The 24,590-nt window shown below is 34.2% G+C and overlaps 2 protein-coding genes across 2 annotated transcripts; one reads left to right on the top strand and one right to left on the bottom strand.

Annotated features, from left to right (window-relative positions):
* Window positions 1-985: 985 nt before the first annotated feature.
* LOC110813584 (uncharacterized) lies at window positions 986-6,238 on the top strand. The gene is made up of 4 exons (XM_022040790.2): window positions 986-1,144; window positions 2,755-2,835; window positions 4,112-4,539; window positions 5,944-6,238. Exons 2-3 carry the CDS (start codon window positions 2,805-2,807, stop codon window positions 4,519-4,521), a joined length of 441 nt encoding a protein of 146 aa, XP_021896482.1. The 5' UTR covers window positions 986-1,144; window positions 2,755-2,804; the 3' UTR covers window positions 4,522-4,539; window positions 5,944-6,238.
* Window positions 6,239-20,735: 14,497 nt separating this feature from the next.
* On the bottom strand, window positions 20,736-23,539 carry CKX1 (cytokinin oxidase/dehydrogenase 1). Its single transcript, XM_022032181.2, has 5 exons — window positions 22,600-23,539; window positions 22,179-22,306; window positions 21,804-22,064; window positions 21,408-21,670; window positions 20,736-21,318 (listed from the first exon to the last, which is right to left on the bottom strand). Exons 1-5 carry the CDS (start codon window positions 23,243-23,245, stop codon window positions 20,988-20,990), a joined length of 1,629 nt encoding a protein of 542 aa, XP_021887873.1. The 5' UTR covers window positions 23,246-23,539; the 3' UTR covers window positions 20,736-20,987.
* Between the last annotated feature and the right edge of the window lie 1,051 nt (window positions 23,540-24,590).

Below are 24,590 nucleotides of genomic sequence, written 5' to 3'. Positions count from 1 at the left end.
GTGGTAATGGAATTTTTTTCTATTTTGATCCCATGTGGATAGGGCCATGGAGGTTAATTTTATCCTTTTGCTTGTCTACAATTGTAAATATGTAGTTTTTTTAGTGGTTTTTTCGATTTGGTTTTGTCATATTCTTTTTATTAAATTTTATTATTTGTCTTTTGGTTGTTGTATTATCTTTTGGGAGATATTTGTTATAAACTTTGATACTAATAAAATATTTATTTATTATTTTTCGGGATAAAAAAGTTAAAATATATAAAATTAAAAAGATAAAAACCATAAAATGTATAAAAAAAATTAAAAAAGATATAAACAAGTATATATTGACATATATATGAGAAATAAAAATAATATAAGAAAATAATTATGATAAAAAAATAAAAAAATGTATAATTCACATTTTTTTGACATATTAACTAAATATTACATACTACTAAAAAATTATAATTTATATTTTATTAAATAACGAATTAATTATTTTAATTTACATATTTATTGACAGTAATATATCTATTTAAAAAAATTATAATATAATTAAAAGTATATTATTTTGTTTTTTGTGATTTATAATTAAGAATACTTCATTAAAATATATTTAATTTTTATCTATATACTATATTAAAATAAATATATAATAAATTATAAATGGTTGCTTGTATAAATGTTGGACTCATTATTTTATAAAATATCATGAGTATAATAAAATATTAACCATTTGAGTATCCTTTTAAGTTATGTTATAAAATTTTGTACTCCAAAGGTGACATAATAAGAAGGTACTCTTTTAACTGGAGCAAATATTTAAAAAATATATTCATATATTAAATGCGTTAAAATACATTAATTTTGTATCACATATTAAATGGAATATTTCGTCCATTACATACAATAAACATATGAAATGACTTTTAAATGTCAATTTATGAAATGATATAAATGAAGCCACGTCACCAATTATTTTATTTTATTTATTTATTTATTTTTCCATAAATAACTGGCCTCCGCACCGCCTCACCACCCGCACCGTCACTGTCATCAGGCGTAGCCATGTGTATTCTGCTGTACTCATGGTAGCCATCACTAGCGCAACATTTTCTTTCTTCACCGCAAGCGGCAAAAGCTGAGTGTTTACGCTGTTCAGGTACGCAATGAATGTGTTTTTCTCTTGACAGCATGTACATTTCTGGTCGCTGATTGTCGATAAACCCTAGAATTTCTCTCTCTTTTCTGCCGGTATGTATATCGACGGATATGATATGTGCTTCAAAGGACAGCGATCTCTGGAGATAATGGATTCTACTTCGGTCGTGATTCTTGAATTTTTTATTCTAGAATTGCTGATTCTATGAAATGGATAGATGAACTATATGTATTCTTGTTGGTTTTTCTGTCATTTTCGCATTTTTAACTGTTTAATTATGTGCTGTTTTACGTGGTTCTCTTCCTCGAATGTCGTTCTAGCATTGAGAATTTTTTGTTTCTTTTATTGTAGAAAAGCATTTTCCAGCTCCCATTTTGTATATTTATACAAATGCACATATGTATAATACACACTTGTATATATATGTATGTAGGCCTCCATGCAGTGTTACTTGTCTGTAAAAATATATATTTTAATATTTAAGATATATATATATTCTCAAATAATGCAGCATCAAAAAATTACTGTATCCAAAATCTCTGAAGATTGTCATCTCAGCCTGTTCAATCTCTGAAGACATCAATAATATACTTATATATCAATATATATACATATGCTTGAATATATGAATTTTTAAGTGTATATATCTTTTTATATCTATTTTAAAATTTTGTATGTGTATGTATAAATAAAACACTAGACACATGTGTATCTGTATATACTAGTGGAATCATGTTAATCGTTTTTATGTGCATATATGATAAAAATTAATTTTTTCAGAAAAATTCTAAAATTAACTTTTACTATTTCTTAGAATAATTATACTCGATTTTCTGTTTTTTATAACTTCTTTTCATTTTCAACTACTATACATTACCATTTTTCATTTAAAAAATATATAACTTTGTATATGCATATGTATAGTATAGAACACACGCATATAGACACATGTATAAATGAATAGAAATGAAATTTGATGAATTGGATGTAGCATTTGTTATTGTTCTTTTTCCCATATTTTCCTAAGGTTCTCAATCTTTTTTCTTTGGATGGTTACTAATTGAACAAATTATATAAGATGAAATTGAACTGCAATCCTAGGATGTTATATGACACAGCAAGTACGAAAGATCTTAAATGGAAAAAATGAACTTAAAGAGCGAGCAAGGAGAAAGTGTCAACAACTCCACACACATTAGGGTTTTGTTTCTTGGCCTTATCCATTTATTTATTTTAATAGAAGCATAAAAGGATTAAAATTAGATTAAGAATAACAAGAAAAATTTGTCAAATAAGGTTTCTGACCTAATGCTTAACATATTACCAAGTGAAGTAGTGACAGCTGATGCTTGAACTCATTAGTTTCCCATTATGTTTGTTGCATTAGTTTCCTCAGTGCTTTCCAAGTGAGGTCCTATCTTTCCTATTTTTATATGTTTAGAATGAACTTATGTTGTTCCATCAAGGGTTTTGCAACTTCAGGTTCTTTGGTCATTCCTCTAATTTGTCTAGGTTGGCGTCATGTTGAATTACAATTATTTTGTGTTTGAAGTTTATTTGGCAAATTAATTGGTTATAATCTATAAATAGCATCGTTTATTCTCTTTCAGAAGTTCAAAGAAACTGATTCAGGCCAAAAAGAAGAGATTGTTGATAAATCATGGACGATGAATCAATTAAAATTTTGCATGGTAAGATCTACTTTAAATTGATCGCACGGAAATTTATTGTCCCTCGACCTCTCTTATTTGTCGTATCTCCCCTGCCTAGTCCTCCATTCCTGAATGGATAACTCTGTTCCTTGTTGGGGGAGGCAACATAACATGGTTCTGATACATCTTAGATAAACAGGGTATGCTTGCCATTTTTAAATACTTCATTTGATATTGGGGCTTATTTTAACTATTACTATTTCTAGCTGAAATATTTCTGTGAAGGCAATAAGTTAAGATTGAGTTTCATTCAAATTTTAATTTATGAAATATGAATGACAATTTAATACATCTATGATAGAAAAACTCAGATGAAAATTAAATTTTATCTCTGGATCGATTCCACATTCAATTTAGTTTTGGTGTTCTTTTATTTTTATTTTTTTTGACAAGTAGGAAGAAAAATCTTTTTATTTTTTTTAAAATTGAAGATGTGAATGGAGTTAATTTATTTATGTTTAAATATGTAAATTATGACTACGTTTTATTTGTCAAGTAATTAAGATCTATGAACAAAAATCTAGAGCTTTGATTCAAAGTTTTCTTGATTCATCCACCCATGAGGAATTGCCAAACCATTTGACTCTTCACACATTCCAATATAAAGGATTAGTCAATCAAATAATAGATAGAAAATGTGTCGGTTTGAAAATAGATGAATGACTTGTCGTAAAATATTATTCTCGTCAAACTTAAAACTAACTTAACTAAAATAAGAAAAAAAGAGTTCGTACAACTTTGCCCCCTTTTGCCTAAGTTAAGGTTAAATAAAGGGGCACAAGGTAAGGGATTTGATCCGGGGCTTTTTATTCCCATTCAACTTTTCTCCCATTCATGTAGCATAAATTAGTAGGGAGATTTACATCCCTTGTTTGCTCTTTCCAGTATTTTCCATATCAAAGAAATTAGGAATAGAGAATCTATATGAAAGAAAGGTCTAACTCTTTGGTCTCAATTGTTATTTGATTTGAAACATTGTGGTCAGTAGCATAAGATTGGTGAATTCATTGCGAATATGGAAAGAGAGGGATTCGATACATAATGATTATGACTGAGCACCTAAATGAGAATAGGATAAAATTGAATCGAATGCAATGGAAGAAATCTGGGCAGGGCTTTGTCAAAGTTCCGCCTTTATTGGGCCTGATTTATCATTATCAGAATATATGTCTTCTTCCACTGCTTTGTTAAAAAAATCATTGCCTGTGTGTGTGGGGATTCCTTTTTTGAACTAGGGTAATTGGTCCTTTAACAGATGCAGCAGACAGAAAAGAGAGCATAACAGAGAACGAAGCAGCTAAATCCAAATATCCTGATATTGATGTGAAAGATGTGTGTATACCAAGTCCAGGTCCAAGTCCTCCAGGAAAACATGCTCTGGGGAAAAAGGCTGACTGGAAAGATAGTGAACTTGTTTCCAGAGGTGGTGGCATGGAACATATAGACACTTTTGGGGCTGTAAATATGGAGGCTTCCATTACAACTGAGGATATCATTCGTGCTGGGGGATTTGGAGCTCGGGATGATATAAGTAGTTTCCTTCCTGTTGCAAGCGATACAACTGATTTTGAAGCCTCAATTCGCGATGCACATGACTATGAAGAGCCACAAGGGGAACCATGCAGACCAGGTCTTGGCTGGACAGATGCATCAGGAAGAAAGTAGCTCCATGATGCTGCTTTTGTAAGTGGTCTGATGGATCAGCTTGTCCAGCATTTGCTTTTATCAATACTTTATTGATTTTATTACAACTTTTGATGATTTGCATTTGTTTATATCTCAATGTCATAACTTGGCACGAGTTTATGCAGATAGTGGTATAGATTAAGTAAATATCTGCTATCTGCTCTAAAATCACTTCCTATAATGCTGAAATTATTTCTTTGATTACGATGCAAATTCTGATTCTTGATTTTGTTTATTTATCTATTTATTATTTTCTAAATCATGAAGAAAACTATAAGGTAGTTCCTAATTAGACATTGACCCATTGACCAATCTAAAGCGAGTGTTTGCTGCAACATGATGTGAATAGACCCAGAGTTGATGTTGTCTTATAGATTATTGGCTCTGCAAACATGTCCTTTCTTATATAGAACTTATGGTTGCTTTTTCTTCTGTTAATTAGAACGATAAAGAGTTTGAGATATTTGAACCTAGGAAATTGTTCTTTTTGCAGTTATTCAACATCGAATCCTTACCATATGTGCCAAGACCCAGAACTAATTGTCATAGTTTGTTAGAATTAATTGGTTGTTTGTTTCATTACTTAAAATTAGCACAAGATTAGCTATAATTAGTTTGTTTAGTTCTGCTATAAGAGCTAGCATTTGGAGTTGTTTTCCAAAAAAAAAAATCAGTAAAATTTAAACTTCTTTCTCCTCAAATTTTCTGCAAAGTTGTTATTTTTCTTCAAATCTTCTCTATTTCTTTGTCATAATGTTTTCAGCTGAGTATACTGGATTTCACTCTTAGCCTTTAAACTTTGAAGCTGTGGTATAACTTAGGCTCTGTCTAGCTGTATAAAATTTTCTTGAGTTTCCATTTTATAAATTAGTATATATATGTACACATACAAAACCTGTATAGTTGTTGAAAGTGAGAGTAAGGTCTCTAAAGTAGTAGTGAAAACATGGCATAGGTTTTTAAAAATAAAAAAGTTATTTCAAGCTCATGTAATATTTCCACTGTCATTTTCCCAAACTTATTCTGATTTTCAACAACTGTACATGTTTATTTTCTATCTCGATATGTGCTTTCTATCTTAGAATTATGAGACTGGTTTTTTTTTTTTGGTTAAATTCTCTAGACTTTGATATCAATTACTATGACAGTAGATTACAAACAAATAATATAAAGGGAAAACTAAATTTTATTTTAAATGGAATAAATTTTAAGTTTCCTCTCTATATTGTATACTGAACATGTAAGAAAGTTACTCTGCTTGGAGTTTCTTAAAGTGAAGTCACGTGATATTTAAATTCTTTGGAGTTCATTTTGGTTCTGATTTTTAAATTCCCCATTTCTATCTTGCAATAATTGTTACCAAACAATGGTTTACTAGAAGCTGTTGTTCCTATTTTGCAGCCAACATGTGTGCAGATGGATAAAGGGAGCCTTTCAAGAATCCAGTGTTCATTCTTCAAAGGCAATGTTTTTGGCAACTAGATATCTTGTTTTTATATGTCTTACTTGTCGTGCAATCTTATTCCATTCAAAGCTAAAGTAATATTCTGTACTAAGGTGATTTTGAGGTCCTAGATTCAGAATTTGCTCTTATTGTTGTTGTTCTTGTTATTTACTTGTAAAACTAATCATATACTATATGCTTTATTAACATGTCACGTCCCAAAACTCGATAATGAGGCGCAATTCCTACGCATACTATTTTCATATAATAGGCCCACAAAATATGCATGTGCATAACTCAAAAATTAACATAAAACTTAATATATAATGTGATATATACAATAGTTATATATACAGAATATGAAATCAAAATTTAAAGTTCAACAAAATAAAACGAACATTTGTAAAATATGAACAAAATATACATGAATGTGAACATTTTCACAAGTTCTAATCGTTTGACAGTGATTCTGACTCTTGTTTTTCATTTGAAAATTATCAAGATGAAATTTAATGAGTTTCATTAACTAAATAAGTATTTTCGTTCTTTCATACTCAAATAAGACCTCATGCAAAACACACAATATGGAGTATATGCAGAAATGATATTTTCAATACAAAAATCTATTTGTAAGTTATACCATTTTCTAAATCAGAATTTGCTTATTAAATACAATTGTTTCTAACATTTTAATTTTATATTTTTTAAATCGAATTCCTCAATTATACTTGAATATCATTTATAATCTCGAAATATAACTATATACACTCGAAAGAATATATATATATATATATTATATTCGACTCGAAAGATCATCTCTAAAGTTTCATCTCGCGATGTCTTTTATATCGTCATCAAGGAGAGGTGAAATGGATCCTCCCGCATGGATAGCACACACACAAAATTTCACATTGGCCACAACAGTTACGTTTGCTAAGTGACCCACACTTACAAACACCTATTCATGTCTGGATTAGGTTTCAAACTCTATCCATATGCAGGTTCACCATCCCCGCTGAATTTCAACCACACACACATGCACCCCTCTTCGGTTCAGACTAAACAAGAAAGTCTTCAGTATCCATGCACTATTCACTCGCATCATCTTCTTTTCCAATTTCTTATTCACTCCCATTTTTTTTATTTTTCTTTTAAGTATTATTTAAGTTTATTTGTTTCGCAACCATAATTAATTCATCTTTACTTTTATTTAATTTCTTATGTTATTTTTTTTTTCAACCTTTCGCTTTGTTGGTGGTTTTTTTTTTCAATTATAATTTTATTTCTTTTCACAATTTCAAACATTCATCAGTTCTTCATTTTTATCAGGTTTTCCATTTCCTCATAATTTCCAACAAGTTAGAGTTCACTCGTCATACGTCCATGTTTTGTTCTTCATCAAAAAGTCAGGTCAATATCTGTTCTATATTAAAACACACACAATTTTAAGAATACCTATGCATAAATCTTTAAAATCCCAATCCATGTTTGGAATAAGGAAATACTCACTAAAGTCCCTCAACAGATTGTACTCCACTTGATCAGCAATCTAAACTCACCATACATAAGTATAATCAGATTTAAGTGGTGAAAATAAATTAAACCCTAGGAAAACTACTAATAGTGGCCGTTTCAGGTAATTACCACAACGAATGCCGTTTCAGGTAATTACCACAACGAATGCCGTTTCAGTATTCGACGAACCACCATTTCAGCTTCCTGCATAGGTATGGCGATTTACTTTCTAAAACCTATACTTATATGTATACAGATACATACGTATTAGCATCTGACATCACCCAAAACTCCATAACGAAAAAGGAAACGAAAGGTCACTTGATTTGGTTTGGTGCTATGAAGGCCAACAGTTTTATTTATTTCTGATTCACACCACCGGAGATAATTTCCGGTCTTCCTGAGAGGACTCTCACACTCACTATGGCGAGGCGAACGCTTTACCTCCCGAACTTGCGCACACACACATACATGAATACCCATCTCGTCAAAAATAGACACCGAAAGAGGAAAATGAACGCACTTGGCTAGGGTACGGTGCTCCGAAAACCCAAACAGCCTCGGATTCGACTCCGATGATGGTCTTTTTGGTTCCCTGCGAATACTCCTTGCTTGCTTCAAAGTTTGGATGATGGATTTCACATCTACATGCCGGGTAGTATGAAATAGAAAATTGGATTCTCGAAAAATAAAGATGGAAATGAAGAAACTTAAAAATTTTTCGTATACTGGCATCGCATGCAACTCGGCTTCGGATTCTGCAGTCGACACGGTGTTTCTCAGCCCGATTCCCTTTCCTTCCCTTCCTTTCAGCTTTCTACCTCTGCAATACCTCGTCTTCTCTTCTTCGGCCACGTTTCCTTGCTCGTCTCTCCCTTGTGTGACGTTCCCTTCTCATTCTCGGCCCGAATCTTCCTCAATCTCGACCTCCTCTCTCACCCGATCGGCTCCTCTCCTTCTCTTTCTCATTTTTGGCTCCTCTTTTTTGAATAAAGAAGGAAACCCTAATTGTTTCCTTAAATACACGTCTCCTTGGTCATTGGATCTTGCAAGGTTCAATCTGGGCCGCTTAAACTAAATAGAATTCTAACCATTGGATCCCTCAGACGGTTCGATCAGGACCATCTATCTTCTGATTTCTTTTTGCCTCATTCAATTTTCATTTAATTATGCTTTTATCCCTTTTTTTTACCTGTTTCATTTAGATCTTTAAAATTAATAAAAACCCATTAATTATTAAAATTTCTTTCATTTAAATCCTAAACCGTAAATCCTAATTTAATTTATTTATTTACATATTCTTTTGTTTTTGGAGTTCGGATATTATAATTCTCCATTCCTTAACAAAATTTGGTCATTCAAATTTGATACACCTTAAAGTAAAGATATTGAGCTCGTATCGAGTCCTCAGTTTTGCAAGTAGCCTCTGCTGGTGAATGATGTTGTCAGAGTACTTTGAGCATCAGAATAGTCTTATTCCTTAATACTCGCTCTTGTCTATCCAATATGCCTATGGGTACCTCTTAATAGGACATGTCTTTCTCAATAGGAATATCTTCATATTGAAATACATGAGATGGATTAGGGTGGTACTTGCGTAGCATGGATACATGAAAGACATCATGGATATTAGCTAACTCCGGTGGCAATGCCAGTTGGTAAACAGTAGTCTCAATTCTTTCGAGTATTTCAAACGGTCCAATGAAGCGATGACTCATTTGCCTTTCTTTCCGCATGCTCATAATGCTCTTCATTATTGATACTTTTAAGAACACATGGTTCCCTGTCTTAAATTCCAAGCCCATTCTACAGTTGTCTGCGTAACTTTTCTGTCTACTCTAAGCGGTTTGAAGATTTTTCTTAATTAGAACAATCTTTGATGTAGTTTATTTGACTAATTCTAGTCCAATTAATTTTTTATCTCCAATCTCTTCTCAACATATAGAAGATCTGCAAGGTCTGCCATAAAATATTTCATACGGATTTGTACTAATATTAGACTGATAACTGTTATTATAGACAAATTTGATTAGTGGTAGATGGTCGTCCCAATTTCCTCCCATCTCTAATACACAAGCCCTAAGCATGTTTTTTAATGTTTGGATGGTTCTTTACGTTTGACTATCTATTTGTGGGTGAAAAGTCGTACTGAAAGATAATGTGGTGTTTAGAGTCTGTTGAAGACTCATTCACAATTTAGTGGTAAAACGAGCATCCCGATATAAAATTGCTGACACTGGAATGTTATGAAGTCTAATCACTTCCTTAATATATAGCCTGACAAGTTTGTCTAAAAGGTCTGTAGCTTTTATTCGCACAAAATGGGCTGATTTCGTTAATGTGTCCACTATCACCCAAATAGTATCATAGTTCAATTTAGTTCTAGGCAAACCCATCACAGAGTTCATAGTGATATGTTTCCACTTCCATTCTGGAATTGGTATGGGTCAGAGTAATCCTCCCAGCTTTTGATGTTCAGTCTTGATCTTCTGACAGGTGAGACATTTAGTAACAAATTCAAAGATGTTTTTCTTTATTCAATTCCACCAATATCGAGGTCGCAAATTCTGATACATCTTGGTGATGCCTGGGTGTATGGTAAAACTAGAATTATGTGTTTCCTCTAAAATGAGTCTCTTCAAGTTTGGGTCATCAAGAATGCACAGTCTCTTCAAGTTCAGGTCATAAGGAATGCACAGTTTTCCTCTGAATCGAAGCAATCCATTATCATGAACTCTGAAGACAGTTCTTGAACCTTGTTTTGTTTCTTTCCTCAAGGTCCCTAAAGTAGAGTTAGTTTCTTGAGCATTTTTAACTTTCTAAATCAATATTGACTCGATTTTCAAGTTGGCTATATACATTCCTCATTTTTTTAACACCCTATTGTAATTCTTGTAAATTTTTTAGAGTTTTCCATTCAGAAGCTATTAGTTTTGCAATCATATCAGAGGTCCTGTGACTCAGTGCATCAACCACCACCTGGATGGTAGGATGTCTTGCAATCGTAGTTTTTAAGAAGATCAATCCATCTACATTGGCACATGTTCAAATTTCTCTACGTAAAAAGATATTTAAGACTCTTGTGGTCAATATAAATCTCAAACATCTCTCCATATAGATAATGACACCAGATCTTAAGAGCATATACAATTGCAGCTAATTTCAAGTTATGAGTTGGGTAATTTCGTTCATGGTTCTTCAATTTTCTTGATGCATATGCGATTACTTTACGATGTTGCATTAAAACACATCCTAAACCCTGACCTGATGCGTCAGTGTACACTGCATATCCTGATCCACTTGGTAGTGTTAATACTGGAGCTATCATAAGTCGATTTTTAAGTTCTCTGAAACTATTCTCACAGTTTGTAGTCCATTCAAAAGTAGTATCTGTCTTAGTAAGTCGGGTAAGAGGGGTTGCAATATTAGAAAATCCCTTTACGAATCGGCAGTAATACCCAACCATATACAGAAATTTATGGACACCTTTCACAGTGGTGGGATGTTCCAATCCCATAATAGGCTCAATCTTTGCCGGATCCATAGATACTCCATCCTTAGAAACCATGTGCCCTGAAAAGACAATCTGTTCGAGGCAGAATGTACATTTACTCCATTTTGCATATAACTTCTCCCTCCTAAGGGTTTTCAGAACATGTCTCAAATGTTCTGCATGTTCTTCTCGACTTTTTGAATAAATTACTATATTATCAATAAATACAATAACGAACTGATTTAGTCAGGGCTCAAATATTCGATTCATCATATTTATAAATACCGCCGAGGCATTTGTCAACCCAAGAATTAAGATTAAGAACTCACAATGTAATGACCCCGAAAATATCTAAAAGAAATAAAAGATAATTAAAGTGCGGAAGCGTAATAAATGTTCAGGGTTTACATTCCTTACACAAATAACTTAAAATACCAAACAGTATTACAAAATTCACCATTTTGAAAGAAATATAAGAATAAGGAAATAAACAACAAATAAAAAAATCTAGCATCTTCTCGCAATCCTCTTGCGGATCGGGCTTTGGAACCTGGTCCTCTTGATCTGTAATGGTTAAATAAGGGATGAGATATACTAGCCCAGTAAGGACATTACACTATATCACCGACACATAAATAAAGATTGGTAAAAAATCAAAAATAGTAATGGAGTACTAAATTTAAACCAATACATATTAAAAATAAAACCATTTACCGTTCACTTATCGTAGTTAAATTCATAAAAACAATCTATACAGATAATAATATTATACAAATTATGATTTCATGTATAATCAGCAATCATAGCACATATTATAAATCTATATCCATCATCAATAAATCAAACATTAACTATCACTCTTTTTGTCAGCCTGCTGGTATCCATGGGAGTTCATAGGGATATCTCCGCTACATGTGAACTTTTTCATTTAACATTCTCAATTATGGGTCGTCCTCATACTCCATCCGGTATGAGCGCCAAATTATCAAGTCTTCCTACCCCGTTCAGTATGAGACAATATTCACGGTAGGATTTCTTATGTACCTGGTCCGTCCACCATCTCCCAGGATATCCAGTAAGGCCGCCGTTTCATCTATTCATTTCATCACATAATTTTTACCGTTTAACCTTTATTTTTTCCAATTAATAAGATACCATCATGCATATAAATTGTAAAAATAATCAACAAACAATAGTAGATAATTTTTTGTTCTAGTTCCATTAACAATCCGTAATTAATTATGCACATATTTTAAATTCATACAAAATCTTGTGTTATTATTTATTTACACTTCAATTCTATGATAGGGAATAGGGTGAGAGATTCTTACCCGATTTGATATCCGAAAAATTAAGATGTTCGACTGCGCTTACGGGCGATTTGCGGGTTCTCTGAATTTTTTTTCGGGAATTAAAACGTGCTAATAGTACCTACAAATATTCCAAACAAATCCAAAATTAGTCTCGGGGCCCACTTGGCCAATTTAGGAATTCCAGCACAGCAGCTCTGCTGTGCTTTGGTAACGGTGCCGCCGCCCACGGAGGCAGTCCGCCTCGAGTTAGCTGTTTTCGGCCGATTTCGGTTGATTCGGCATCAATTCCTGTGAGAAAATACGTTAAAGGGCCTCGGTTGGCCGAAAAATACAAAAAACTGAAACTCACCGGCGGGGGGGCTCTCCGGTGCGGTGGCTCCTCCGGCTCACGTTGCAGTTGGGTGTTTTGCTCCAGTCAACCTGTAGAGAAGGACACGGTGATCATAACAGTATAAAAATTACATAGAATGGGAATCGGGAAGGGCCTCATCGGAGGCGTTTTGTGAAATTCTTCGCGGCAGCACCACCGAGCTTCGCCGGCGTTTTTCGGCCAATTGGCGGGTCCTTTTGCTCCGATTTAGTCATGAGTGTGCTTAAAATTAAATTTCGAGCAAAAGAAGAAATTTTTACCTTTTTTGGCGGTCGACAAAAGCTCTGGTGCGGCGGAGGGTGGCGGCGGTGTCCTTCCGATAGCCAGGTCTTCTTCTCCGGCGAGGGGGTCTGGAGGCTAGGGTTAGGGTTTGGTGTGGATGGGGGTTATTTATATCCGTCTGCTTTTGATCTAGGCCGTCCTTCGCGTTTGATCTAGACTGTCCGATCGCAATTAAATAGAGAGTGAATCTGGATCGTTTATCGCAATCCAATATGGGCTATCCATCGTGATCTACTCTGAACCATCCGATCGCGTCCAAATCTGACCGTCTGATTGTGTTTGGGAAGGGAACGCATCTGGGCCGTCCATGTGCGCAGGAACGGATCTGGGTCATTCGATCGCGGGCACGCAGATCGCCCGCGTGGTACCGCGTCAGCTTCTGCTACCACGCGACGCATCCTGATTCGCCGAGCCTGTTGACCAGGCGTCTGATGTGACGAAACTTCTCTAAATTATATTTTGACCCATGTCTTTCGATTTTTCTTTCAAAAATACTTCAAAACTCAAATTTTCACCCATTTTTCCCAAAATTATTTTCAATTTAATCCTCCATAAATTCTACATTTTTACTCTAAATTAAAATTTAAAAATTGAAAAATTAAGAATTTACATTTATAATTAAACCTTAAATTAAAAAATTAGAGTGTTACACATAATGGCCATATTTGGTTTTAAAATTGGTCTTTGGAATATCTTCATGTTTAATTTTTATTTGATGGTAACTAGATCGTAAATCAATTTTGGAAAATACTTGAGCCCCTTGTAATTGATAAAAAAAAATCATCAATCTTAGGTAAAGGATATTTGTTCTTGATGGTGACTCGATTGAGTTCTCTATAATCAATGCATATTCATTTGGTTCCATCTTTCTTCTTGGCGAATGTCACAGTAGCGCCTTAAGGAGAGACACTAGGGTGAATAAATCATTTTCCTCAGAGTTCTGTTAATTGTTTTTTTAACTCTTCCATTTTAGTTCTTACTAGTCTGTAAGTAACAACAGAGATAAGTTGAGTGTCTGGTTATAGGTCAATAGAAAATTCTATTTCACGATCTGGGGTAACCCTAGAAGTTCGTCAGGAAATACATCCAGATATTTTCGAACTACCAAGACATCATAAAAACCAATCTCTTTGTTTTTATTACCTACCATATCAACCTCCATACATTAGGTCTAATAAATTCTATAACTTAAATAATAATATACTATTAATAACACAATTCTATTACAAAGTAAAAGTTTCTTCATTAGGAATATTAAATACAACCTTCTTATTATGACAGTTTAGAGTCGCATAGTAAGCTGCTAGCCAATCCATTCCTATAATTATATTAAAATCTCCTACATTTAAAAGTATTACATCTATCTTTACTCCTCTCATAGCTATCTTTATTGTTCAATTTTTATATATAACATCATAAAGTAATACATTTGCACCTGGTGTGGATATCATTAAAATATTCTTCAAGTACATAGGTATAACATCCAATCGTGATGCAAAAGTGTGTGACATGAATGAGTGTGTGGAACTAGGGTCTATTAACACCCTAGCTAAGTTTTTAGAGACAAGATACATACCTTGGACAACATCTGGATTCTCTTCAGCATATGATGCAGTAAGAGTATACACTCGTCCCCGCTTTGGAGCTTCCGTCTGTTTCTTCATAAGTGGGCAGTTGCGAATCAGATTTTGTTGGCTACAACATTTGAAACAGGATCGAGTGACATGATGACATGGATGGTTGCCATGATTCTTCCTGCAAGTATGGCAGGTTGACGCCTTCCCAGGTGTTGATTGTGGTCTAGGAGATATTTCTATTGTCATTCTAGGTCTTTTATCTCGTGAATCAAATATTGGAGTCGGCCTTCTCAATGGTACAGAAGGTTTAGAACTGCCTGCTCTAGAGGATGAACCCCTAAGTCCGTTTTTCACTATCTTTGTTTTTGCCAAGACTTCATCATAAGTACTCAGTTCTAAAACTGCAAGAGAATCCTAAATTTCTAGGTGTAGCCCCCACTGGAACTTCCTTGCCCTTTATCCTTCATCAGTCATGATTGTTAGAGCAAAACGAGTCAATTTAGTAAACCTCCAAGGATACTCATCTACTAACAAGTTTCCTTGAGTTAGCTGCATAAATTCCAACTCCTTATGATGTTGAAGTTGTGAAGAAAAATATTCAGCGTTGAACGCCCCCAGAAACCATTCCCAGGTGATGAGAGGGGGTAAAGTGGTCTGCCTGAACTTCCACCAACGGTCAGCTTCGCCTACAAGTAGATATGTAACAAGAATCATTTTCTGCTCAGTAGTCACCCCCAAAACTCGGGATGTCTTTTCAACTGCCTTTAACCATCCTTCAGCTTTAATAAAATTTTTTGTAGCGAAAGTAGGAGGATTAAGTCTCATAAACCTCCTTCGACAATCTGGATCCGTAACGGGTGGTTCTAGATTATGTGGAGTCGGTACTGTGGGAGGACCAAGTATCCCTTCCCTAGGCTGATTGACAAGCTCTTCTACCATGTGGTACAACCGATCAATATTTTTTTTGAAAGGACATATAATTGGGATGTTGCCCCGGTGGAGGTCGTCAATGTCTCATTTTACAACCCTACATCCAGAAAAGAATGGATTAGAATATTTCAATATAATGTTTTCTACTCTTCAACATTCTAAAAATGGTAAGAAATCACATTTAAACTCTAAAATCTCATGCACATGGGATGATTTTAGGAATGTGGGCTTAGATACCACTTTTCATGCCCCAAAACTCAAAAATGAGGCGCAATTCCTACTCATGTCATTTTCATACAATGGGCCCACAAAATATGTATATGCATAGCTCAAAAATTAACATAAAACCTAATATTTCATGTGATATATACAGTAGTTATATATACAGAACATGAGATCCAAATTTAGAAATCAATAAAACAAAACGAAAATTTCTAGAATATGAAAAAAATATACTGAACATGAACACTTTCACAAGTTCTACTTGTCTGATCGCGATTTTAGCTCTTATTTTTCATCTGAAAAATATCAGGGTGAAATTTAATGAGTTTCACAAACTCAATAAGTATTTCCGTTTTTCCAAACCCAAATAAGATCTCATGCAAAACACACAATATGGGGTAAATGCAGAAGTAATGTTTTTCAATGCAAAAATTTATTTATAATTTTTACCATTTTCTAAACCAGAATTTGTTTATTAAATACAATTGTTTCGAATATTCTAATTTTATATTTTTCAAATTAAAATTTTCAATTACACTTGAATATCATTGATAACCTCGAAATATAACTACATACACTTGAAAGAATATATATATATATTCGGAAGGTTATCTCTAAGGTTTCATCGTGTGATATCATTTATGTCATCATCGAAGAGAGGCAAAATAAATTCTCCAATTGCATGAATAACACATACACAAAATCTACATTGGTCACAACAGTTACGTTTGTTAGGTAGCTCAAACTCATAAATACCTATTCACGTCTAAATTAGGTTTTAAACTCTCTCCATGTGCAGGTTCACCATGTCCGCTAAACTTCAGCCACACACACATACTCCCCTCATCGATTCAGACTAAACGAGAAAGTCTTTAGGGTCCATATACTATTCACTCACATCACCTCCTTTTCCAATTTCTTGTTTCACTTCTCTTTTTCTATTTTTTTTAAGTATTATTTAACTTCATTTATTTCGTAATCATAATTAATTCATATTTACTTTTATTTGGTTTCTTACATTATTTTATTTTTCTCAACCTTTCACTTTGTTGGTGAGTTCTTTTTCAATTATAATTTTATTTCTTTTCATAATTTCAAACATTCATCAATCCTTGATTTTTCTCTGGTTTTTCATCTCCTGATAATTTCCAACAAGTTAGGGTTTACTCATTATTGCTCTGTGTTCTATACTTTATCAAAAAATCAGGTCAGTATCTGTTCTATATTAAAACACACACAATTTTAAGAATACCCATGTATAAACACTTAAAATCCTAACTCAGGTCTGGAATAAGGAAATACTCACCAAAGTCCCTTAATGGATTGTACTCCACTTGATTAGTGACCTAAAATCACCATACATAAGTATAATTAGATTTAATTGATGAAAATGAATTAAACCCTTAGAAAACTACTAACAGTGGCCGTTTTAAGTAATTACCACAACAAGTTCGTTCTTCGATATTTTGCGAACCACCACTTCAGCTTCCTGTGTAGGTGTGGCGATTTATTTTCTAAAACCTATACGTATACAGATACATACGTATTAGCATTCGACATCACCCAAAACTCCACAACGAAAAAGGAAACGAAAGGTCACCTGATTCAGTTTGGTGCTGTGAAGGCCAACAATTTCACTTGATTCACATCACCAGAGATGATTTCTGGTCTTCCTGAGCAGACTCTCACACTCATTATGGCGAGGCAAGTGCTCTAGCTCTCGAAACTATGCACACACACGCATGAATACCCATTTCGTCAAAAACAGACACCGAAAGAGGAAAAGGAACACACTTGGCTTGGGTGCGGTGCTCCGAAAATTCGAACAGCCTCAGGTTTGACTCCGATGATGGTCTTTTTGGTTCCCCTCGAACACTCCTAGCTTGCTTCGAAGTTTTGATGATGGATTTCACACATACATGTTGGTTAGTGTGAAATAGGAAAAGGGATTCTTGAAAAATAGAGATGGAAAGGACGAAACTTACAAATTTTTCATACATTGGTGTCGCGTGCAACTCGGCTTTGGATTTCACTGTCGATATAGTGTTTCTCGGCTGCGATTCCCTTTCCTTCCCTTCATTTCGGCTTTTCACCTTTGCGATACCTCCTCTTCTCTTCTTCGGCCACGTTTCCTTGCTTGTCTCTCCCTCGTGTGGCGTTCCCTTCTCCTTTTCGGCCCTAATCTTCCTCAATCTCGACCTCCTTTCTCACCCAATCGGCTCCTCTCCTCCTCTCTCACTTGATCGGCTCCTCTCATTCTCTCTCTCATTTTCGGCTCCTCTTTTCTGAATGAAGAAAGAAACCCTAATTGTTTCCTTAAATACCCGTCTCCTTGGTCCAACTTGCAAAATTCAATATGGGCCACTCAAACTAAATAGAATTCCAGCCGTTGGATCCCTCGGACAGTTTGATTAGGACCGTCCATCTCCTTATTTCTTTTTACCCCCTTCCATTTCTATTTAATTATGTTTTTACATCATTTTTCTTGCCTATTTTTATTTACGTCCTTAAAATTATTAAAAATTATTAATTTTTTTTTTATTTAGACCCTAAATTCTAATTTAATTTATTTATTTACATATCTTTTTATTTTTGGAGTCCGGATATTACATAAGAGTTTGTTGTTTCTCTTTCTAATGGGAGCACTCATATAGAGCAGTCTACGTTAACCACCTATTTTGTTAAATTAGGGTTAACTTCATTTTTAGTCTCAGCAGTATAGTTGTTGTGAAGTGCCACAGGGAAGAATTGGTACCATGGATAACTTGAGAAAGAGAGCAAAGCTCATTATTTAATCTGGTTTGAGTATGAATCCCCTAACCATCTTTTTCTATGGTTTTGGAGGTTAGGAGGTACTGGAATTCTTTCTAGGTTTCCTTAATTTATCTTACTTCACTTTTGGGTTTGGTGGAGATTGACTAAAGGCTTGGTTGGAAATTGGAGCATGTAAGTCTAGGAAACACTTTTTATTCTATGTCAAATCTCTATCTTTTGGGTTATTTGGAGGCAAGAAAATACGATAATTTCGATAGCGCCTCCTATCTGAGAAGAATAGATATTATTGGTTCCACACCCTGAATATTTTTTGTTGACACCCTATTCTAGGTATTGAGAATTTAGGGAACCTTAAAATGCTTCTGATCCTCTCTAGCTCTTTTCTTTATGGTAGAAACCTCCTTGGAGTGTTTTAATGCTTGTAGTTTGTTAATATGAGATAACACTAATCCTCTTGTTACAAATTAGGTGTAGAACTCTTTTTTCTTTCTCCCTCATAACCAGGTTTTCAAACTATCAGAACTTATCTTTCTTTGCTACCAGGTTCTCAAACTATTAGAAATATTTCAATTCTCTTTTTGGACTAGTTGGACATTTGTGTTAATTTTGGGATTTATAACAAAACAATTGGTATGTGGAACAACCTAAAATTACAAGTGAAAGTTACAATCAGCCCTTAACATTATTTTAACCATGTCTAGAAAATGAAAGCATGGTGCGTAGTGCCTCTATTCTTTTCTAAGGCATAGACTTTTTCCTCACAAAATATATCAATAAACAATGAAAGAGTTTCAAGCAATTATAGATTTCCACGTTAATAATCTAAAATTTCCTTTATTTGTAGGGTTGGGCAGATATGACAAGAATAAGAATCTGACTGCTCCTACCATACACTTATGGTGGAGAAGGGGCGATGCTAGTAGGCTAAAAGGCTTAGGAGTTTTGAATTAAAAAAACTGTTGAAACAGTGATAGACAGTTTGAGAAAGTGACTATTTGATTATTTTAAAGCAAATATAAAAGTCCACCAAGTATACCTTGAAACGCTTTGCTTGAATTACAATTATAAAACCAATACTATCACATCTCCTAGATACTTACTCTTTATCCTGGATGGAGCTGAATGTGACAACCCGATATTTTTATCATAAAAATCAATAGCTAGTCCACTTAAATTTTGTGACAAGCTATTATAGGTGTGGTTTAGGGTATTTGCTAACCAAAGCTTCTACTTTCTTTTCCCGTAATCTTTTGTTGAATAGGAACCCATGTTTGCAGATACTATAGTTTATTGTATTTTAAAAAATATGGAGAATGTAATGAGGTTTCCCCAGTCACTTTGGATTGATAGTAACTAATACCAACATCAGTTCATAATGACATTTGGACAAGCAAGAGAAAAGCTAAGCAGAGTTCAGAAAATGCTTCTAGCCTCTGCACATTGTGGTAGTGACTCACGAAAAATGGTATCAAATGGAAAAACTTGTTTCTGGTCAAATCATATATGTACCACTAGGTTCTCCCCTCCAGACTATGTGGAGGGTAGAGCTTGTTTCCATGGTGGATTGTTGTCTTTGAACTCAAACTATCTGGTATCACCCCATCGCTAGAAGGTGCTTTGTCATGAAGTTACGGGCAACTTCCACACTTCCTGTTCTGTTTTTGCAGTGGAAGCATTGTTCTGTAGTTTTATATTTTTGATAGGTAATAGTATAATATGTTGATTCTAAGGTAACCTGATTACCTACAAAGATTCTGATTCTCATTACTGCAGGTTATATTAAAAATATTTTTAAGATTTGTGTTTATGTCCACTCAATTTTTAATTTGTGCTTTGAGAATCTAAAATTAATGAACTACAAGTTACAGTAACTTGGTTTGATCTTAAGATTGCACCATAAGATGGGGAAAATTATGATGATTTGCTTGACTGTCGTACTATTGTAATTTGTATTGTATTTATTGTTAACTACTGTTGTATGATAAAATTTAAAATTAGAGATGATATTGTTCTATTCAGTAGAAGTTCTATTATGTAATTTAGGTTTTGTTAGAATATGTCAGAAAAAAATTTGGTGACTATGGTTTATTTTGTAGAATTATGATAGAAATTATGGTGGTCTGGTTCTCTAGTCCCTGCACAACAAAATATGTTATGATGACTTGGTTTTTTCTGCAGAGTAATAATATAATGGTATTTTAGTAGTTGGATCACTGTACAACAAACGTATGTTATATTGAGGAACATCAAGCATTGTTTTCTGACTTTAAGATAATAGGAAGTCCTCCTTCAGTCAATTAATTCTCTGATTTCATATTTCAACGCTACTTATATATTCTCTGGTATAAGTGGAACAAAATTGTGAAGTAGGCCAATTTTTTCCTGAATTGGCTAATGGTTGTCAAGAAGACCTAATAATGTATGATGTTTATTATCAGTGATCTACAGTTTTAGGCATAGACCGCTCAGTGGCTGAACACGACTCTAGGGGCCCTTTTTATTAACGTGTGGCTTGGATGAGAAACTAACTGGGAGAAAATGGTATTGACTTTTGGAAGATTCTCTGCCCAGGAGCCAGGATTGCTAAAGGGTCATAAGCAGATTTTCTCTGGACAAAAGTATGCCACTGATTTCCAAAGTGAGTTTTCCACTCTTCTTGACTGCTGTAGTAAGGCAAATACTGCTTAACACCCAGATGTGCCTTAGTACAGAAATCAAGAATTCTTTGATTTTGGATTGTAATAGCTTCTAACCCGTTTGATCCTGTTGATGATGGCAATGCAGAGGAGAGGAATGCTACCAAGAAGAACACATCTTCACCAGGAGTAACTAGAGATGTTCTGTTTGTTAGCCACCTGCAACATGAAGAGTTCGTTAGTATTTCTGGGCCAGGAATCTGCCGGAATATGAAAAATAATTGATCATCAAGTTTATATATACATACTTAGACTTGTTTACTGGATAGATTAGTATAGGGCCATTGTTGTTGTTTTTCAGAATATTGCCAAAGACTTCTTTGGCAAACTCGAAAATCTTGCTTTTTGGTACCAGAAGGTTGAGCCATGGATGTTGAACCTCCCACAATCCTTTTGCTCTAAGTTTCATCTCAGATATGTGAACTCGGTTCAAGAAGTCTAGATAAGTCACTTCTGATAAGAACAGTGTTGATGGAATGTAACTCAGTTGTGACACAAGCTTCTCAGTTTTCTGCATCACGTTATTTATTAGTTGTGTTGATATATGAAGGTTAATCAATTGTCATTAATGTAAATAGTTTTTTTTTTTTTTTTCTTCTTTTTTAATAATTTACTGTATAAAAATCGTAATTAAGGTCTTATACCTGGTTCATGATGCTAGTTTCTTCGTGGCTGTAATAAATACCCATTTCTAGACAGTACAGAATTTTTCCATTTGAATTGAACTGGCTTGCTAGGAGGGTGTCTTTGGGGTTGAAGGAGGATCTCCAATTATTGAGGAGGCCAGTTTGGTTTATAATGACAAAACCTTCAATATAGTCTAATAAATTTTTGGATGATATTAGATACTCTTGGTCCCTGGAAAATATGGAGAATTCTGAATAAAGTACTCGAATCCACTTGACCTGCAAAAAAGGTAGGTAATAAATTCAGTGCTTATGATGCATTATTGTTTACTGATATATACTATAGCACATGCGTGAGTCCACACATATGTACATGTATAGTCTGCTCATTACCATCTGTGGTGCAGGTTCAAGAGAGATTCTCGCCTGAGTGATGATGCCAAACTGTCCCAATCCCCCAAGAACAGCGTAGAAGAGGTCAGCATTCTGCTGCTCGGAACATTTCACTATTTCTCCTTTCCCTGTGAGTCCATGTGTTGTACATCAGACTTAATGACAATTGCTTTTATATATATATATATATATATATCTCATATCTTGTCATCTCACAGAAGGGCGAGTTAGTCAATTCATGATAGAGTCCATTCATTGTCTCTTTCTGCTTTAAGTTACTTGTATTCTCGCAAAAATTCGAACTAGTCAATGCAGAATTTACCCAAGTAAACATAGATTTCCATCGAACTGACACGTGTTCCATCTTTGCTACGCATATCAAAATATAAAAATACATATATATATATATTTATATATATACCTGTGACAACCTCTAGCTGGTAAACGTTATTGATTTGGGGTCCATGCTTGAATGCCTGGCCGCTGATTCCAGCATGTGAAAGGGTGCCTCCGATGGTGAGATACAGGTAATCAGTCCAGGACTTTGGTGCCAGTCCATGCTTAAGTGTCTCATGCAGGACACTGATCCACAATTCACCACCTGATACATCCACGTAAGGCATCTCCTCTGAACTAACAATCTTGATCCCTCGAAGTGATTCCATGTTGATAACAATTCCTTCATGGGTTTGAGCTTGGCCTTCAAGTGAATGGCCATGGCCTCTGGCTGCAACTGTTAGCTTTGAGGAGGAACCCATATGGAAAATATGCTTAATTGTGGAAGAAATGTCAAAGACTGATATGGGATATAGAATGGCAAAAGGCATGAAATGATATCTGTTGCCAAAGTCCTTGGCTGCATATTGAATGTTATGAGCATCGAAGTTGAAGTAGCCATCTAGATGTAGTGCCTGCAATGAGAAAGTGATGCTGCTATTAATGGAGGCGACTGAATGGGAGCAGAGGTTGGTTTTATTAAGTATGGAGCTCAAGACCAGAATCATGAACAACCTAAGGAATATAATGTTGCTTTGTTTGAGATACCCAAAAGGTGGTGATGACCCCATTTCTATAAGGAGAAAGATAGAAAAGAGAGGGTGGAGAGAAAGGGAGGGAAGAGAGATAGGGGCAGGTCTGTTGTTGTGTGTGTTGTCTTGTGAAGGTTAAAGCTAAAAAAAGAGAGATATAGAAGAGCCCTAGGAAATGAAAGGCTGAGAAGAGAATTTAAAGAGGAAGCTTTTGGGTAGCAGCATAATAGTCAAATAAAATCAGAAAATCTACTGTTGTAAAGAGTACTTTATTGTCTTGGCTCATAAATAATTTATGATTCTCTTTTTGGATCTTTTTTTAGAGATGAACGTCACCAGAGAGGAAAAATCTAAGGGTCACAAATAGCATGTACATTTATATATATATATATATATATATATATATTTTTTTTTTTTCCTACTGTTACTTGCTACTTATGAGCGTACAATCTTTATATCTTTCTTTATTAATGAGCTCTTAGGAGATGTTATTGCTAGCTATATCAAGAAAATTTACTTTGCTGACAAAGACCACTCAGTTTCTTTTGCTTTATATATTTCTCTTGAAGATAACACTACCTAACTGTATATACGTACTTGTATACTTCTATTGTTGTCAGATCATATGGAAAATATAGGATTTGGAAAGCTTGACTGTCCGGCCCCTACTAAGTTTGATGTTGTTGGAGGTCGAGTGTGCAAGTCGTGGGGTCCCTCAGCACATGAACTTCACAAGATTGTGGCTTGACAGACCAGGCAATATATTATTATTATTATTTAATATTATTATCATCAATCTGACTACTTTTTTTTTTTTTTTTTTTTTTTTTTTTTGGGGTATGATTATGATATTAGCCATTTCACTATGACTACTCAGATGCCAAGTCCGTTCTCGCAATCCTGTCAAAGTGCGAGGATTCATCATACTTTAGTGTTAAGATCCAATTAAAGGAAGGGATCAAATGCTTGGTTAAACAAAGGTAAGATTCTTTAAGGTTAAGGTTTGTTTACGTAACATACTGACTGACTGCTGATCTATTGAAGTACCACTTTAATTGACCTGACGATAGTCGAGTTGATCATTGGTAAAGTAGAACTCGAATTAAAAAAAAAAATACAATACTATAATTTACAATTAACTCAACTTAAAAACAAGAAATAAATAAATCTTAATATAATTTTAATTCGAATTAAATTTTTAAGAACACAATTTGAATTGAAATTGACTGAAAAAATAAATAACATTAGTCCTACCTAGATTTGGTTGTCCGTTCTAAAAATTATTTAAATACATAAAATACTTGATTTGGACCGGAGGTGACCCAACTTGATAAAATCTTGAAATGACAAATCATAGAATGACCAACTGCTAATCTATGAAAAT

This window comes from Carica papaya, chromosome 8, assembly GCF_054855325.1.
Source record: "Carica papaya isolate Zhongbai chromosome 8, ASM5485532v1, whole genome shotgun sequence".
NCBI classification, from domain to species: Eukaryota; Viridiplantae; Streptophyta; class Magnoliopsida; order Brassicales; family Caricaceae; genus Carica; species Carica papaya.
This window is presented reverse-complemented; position numbering and strand designations above follow the sequence as displayed.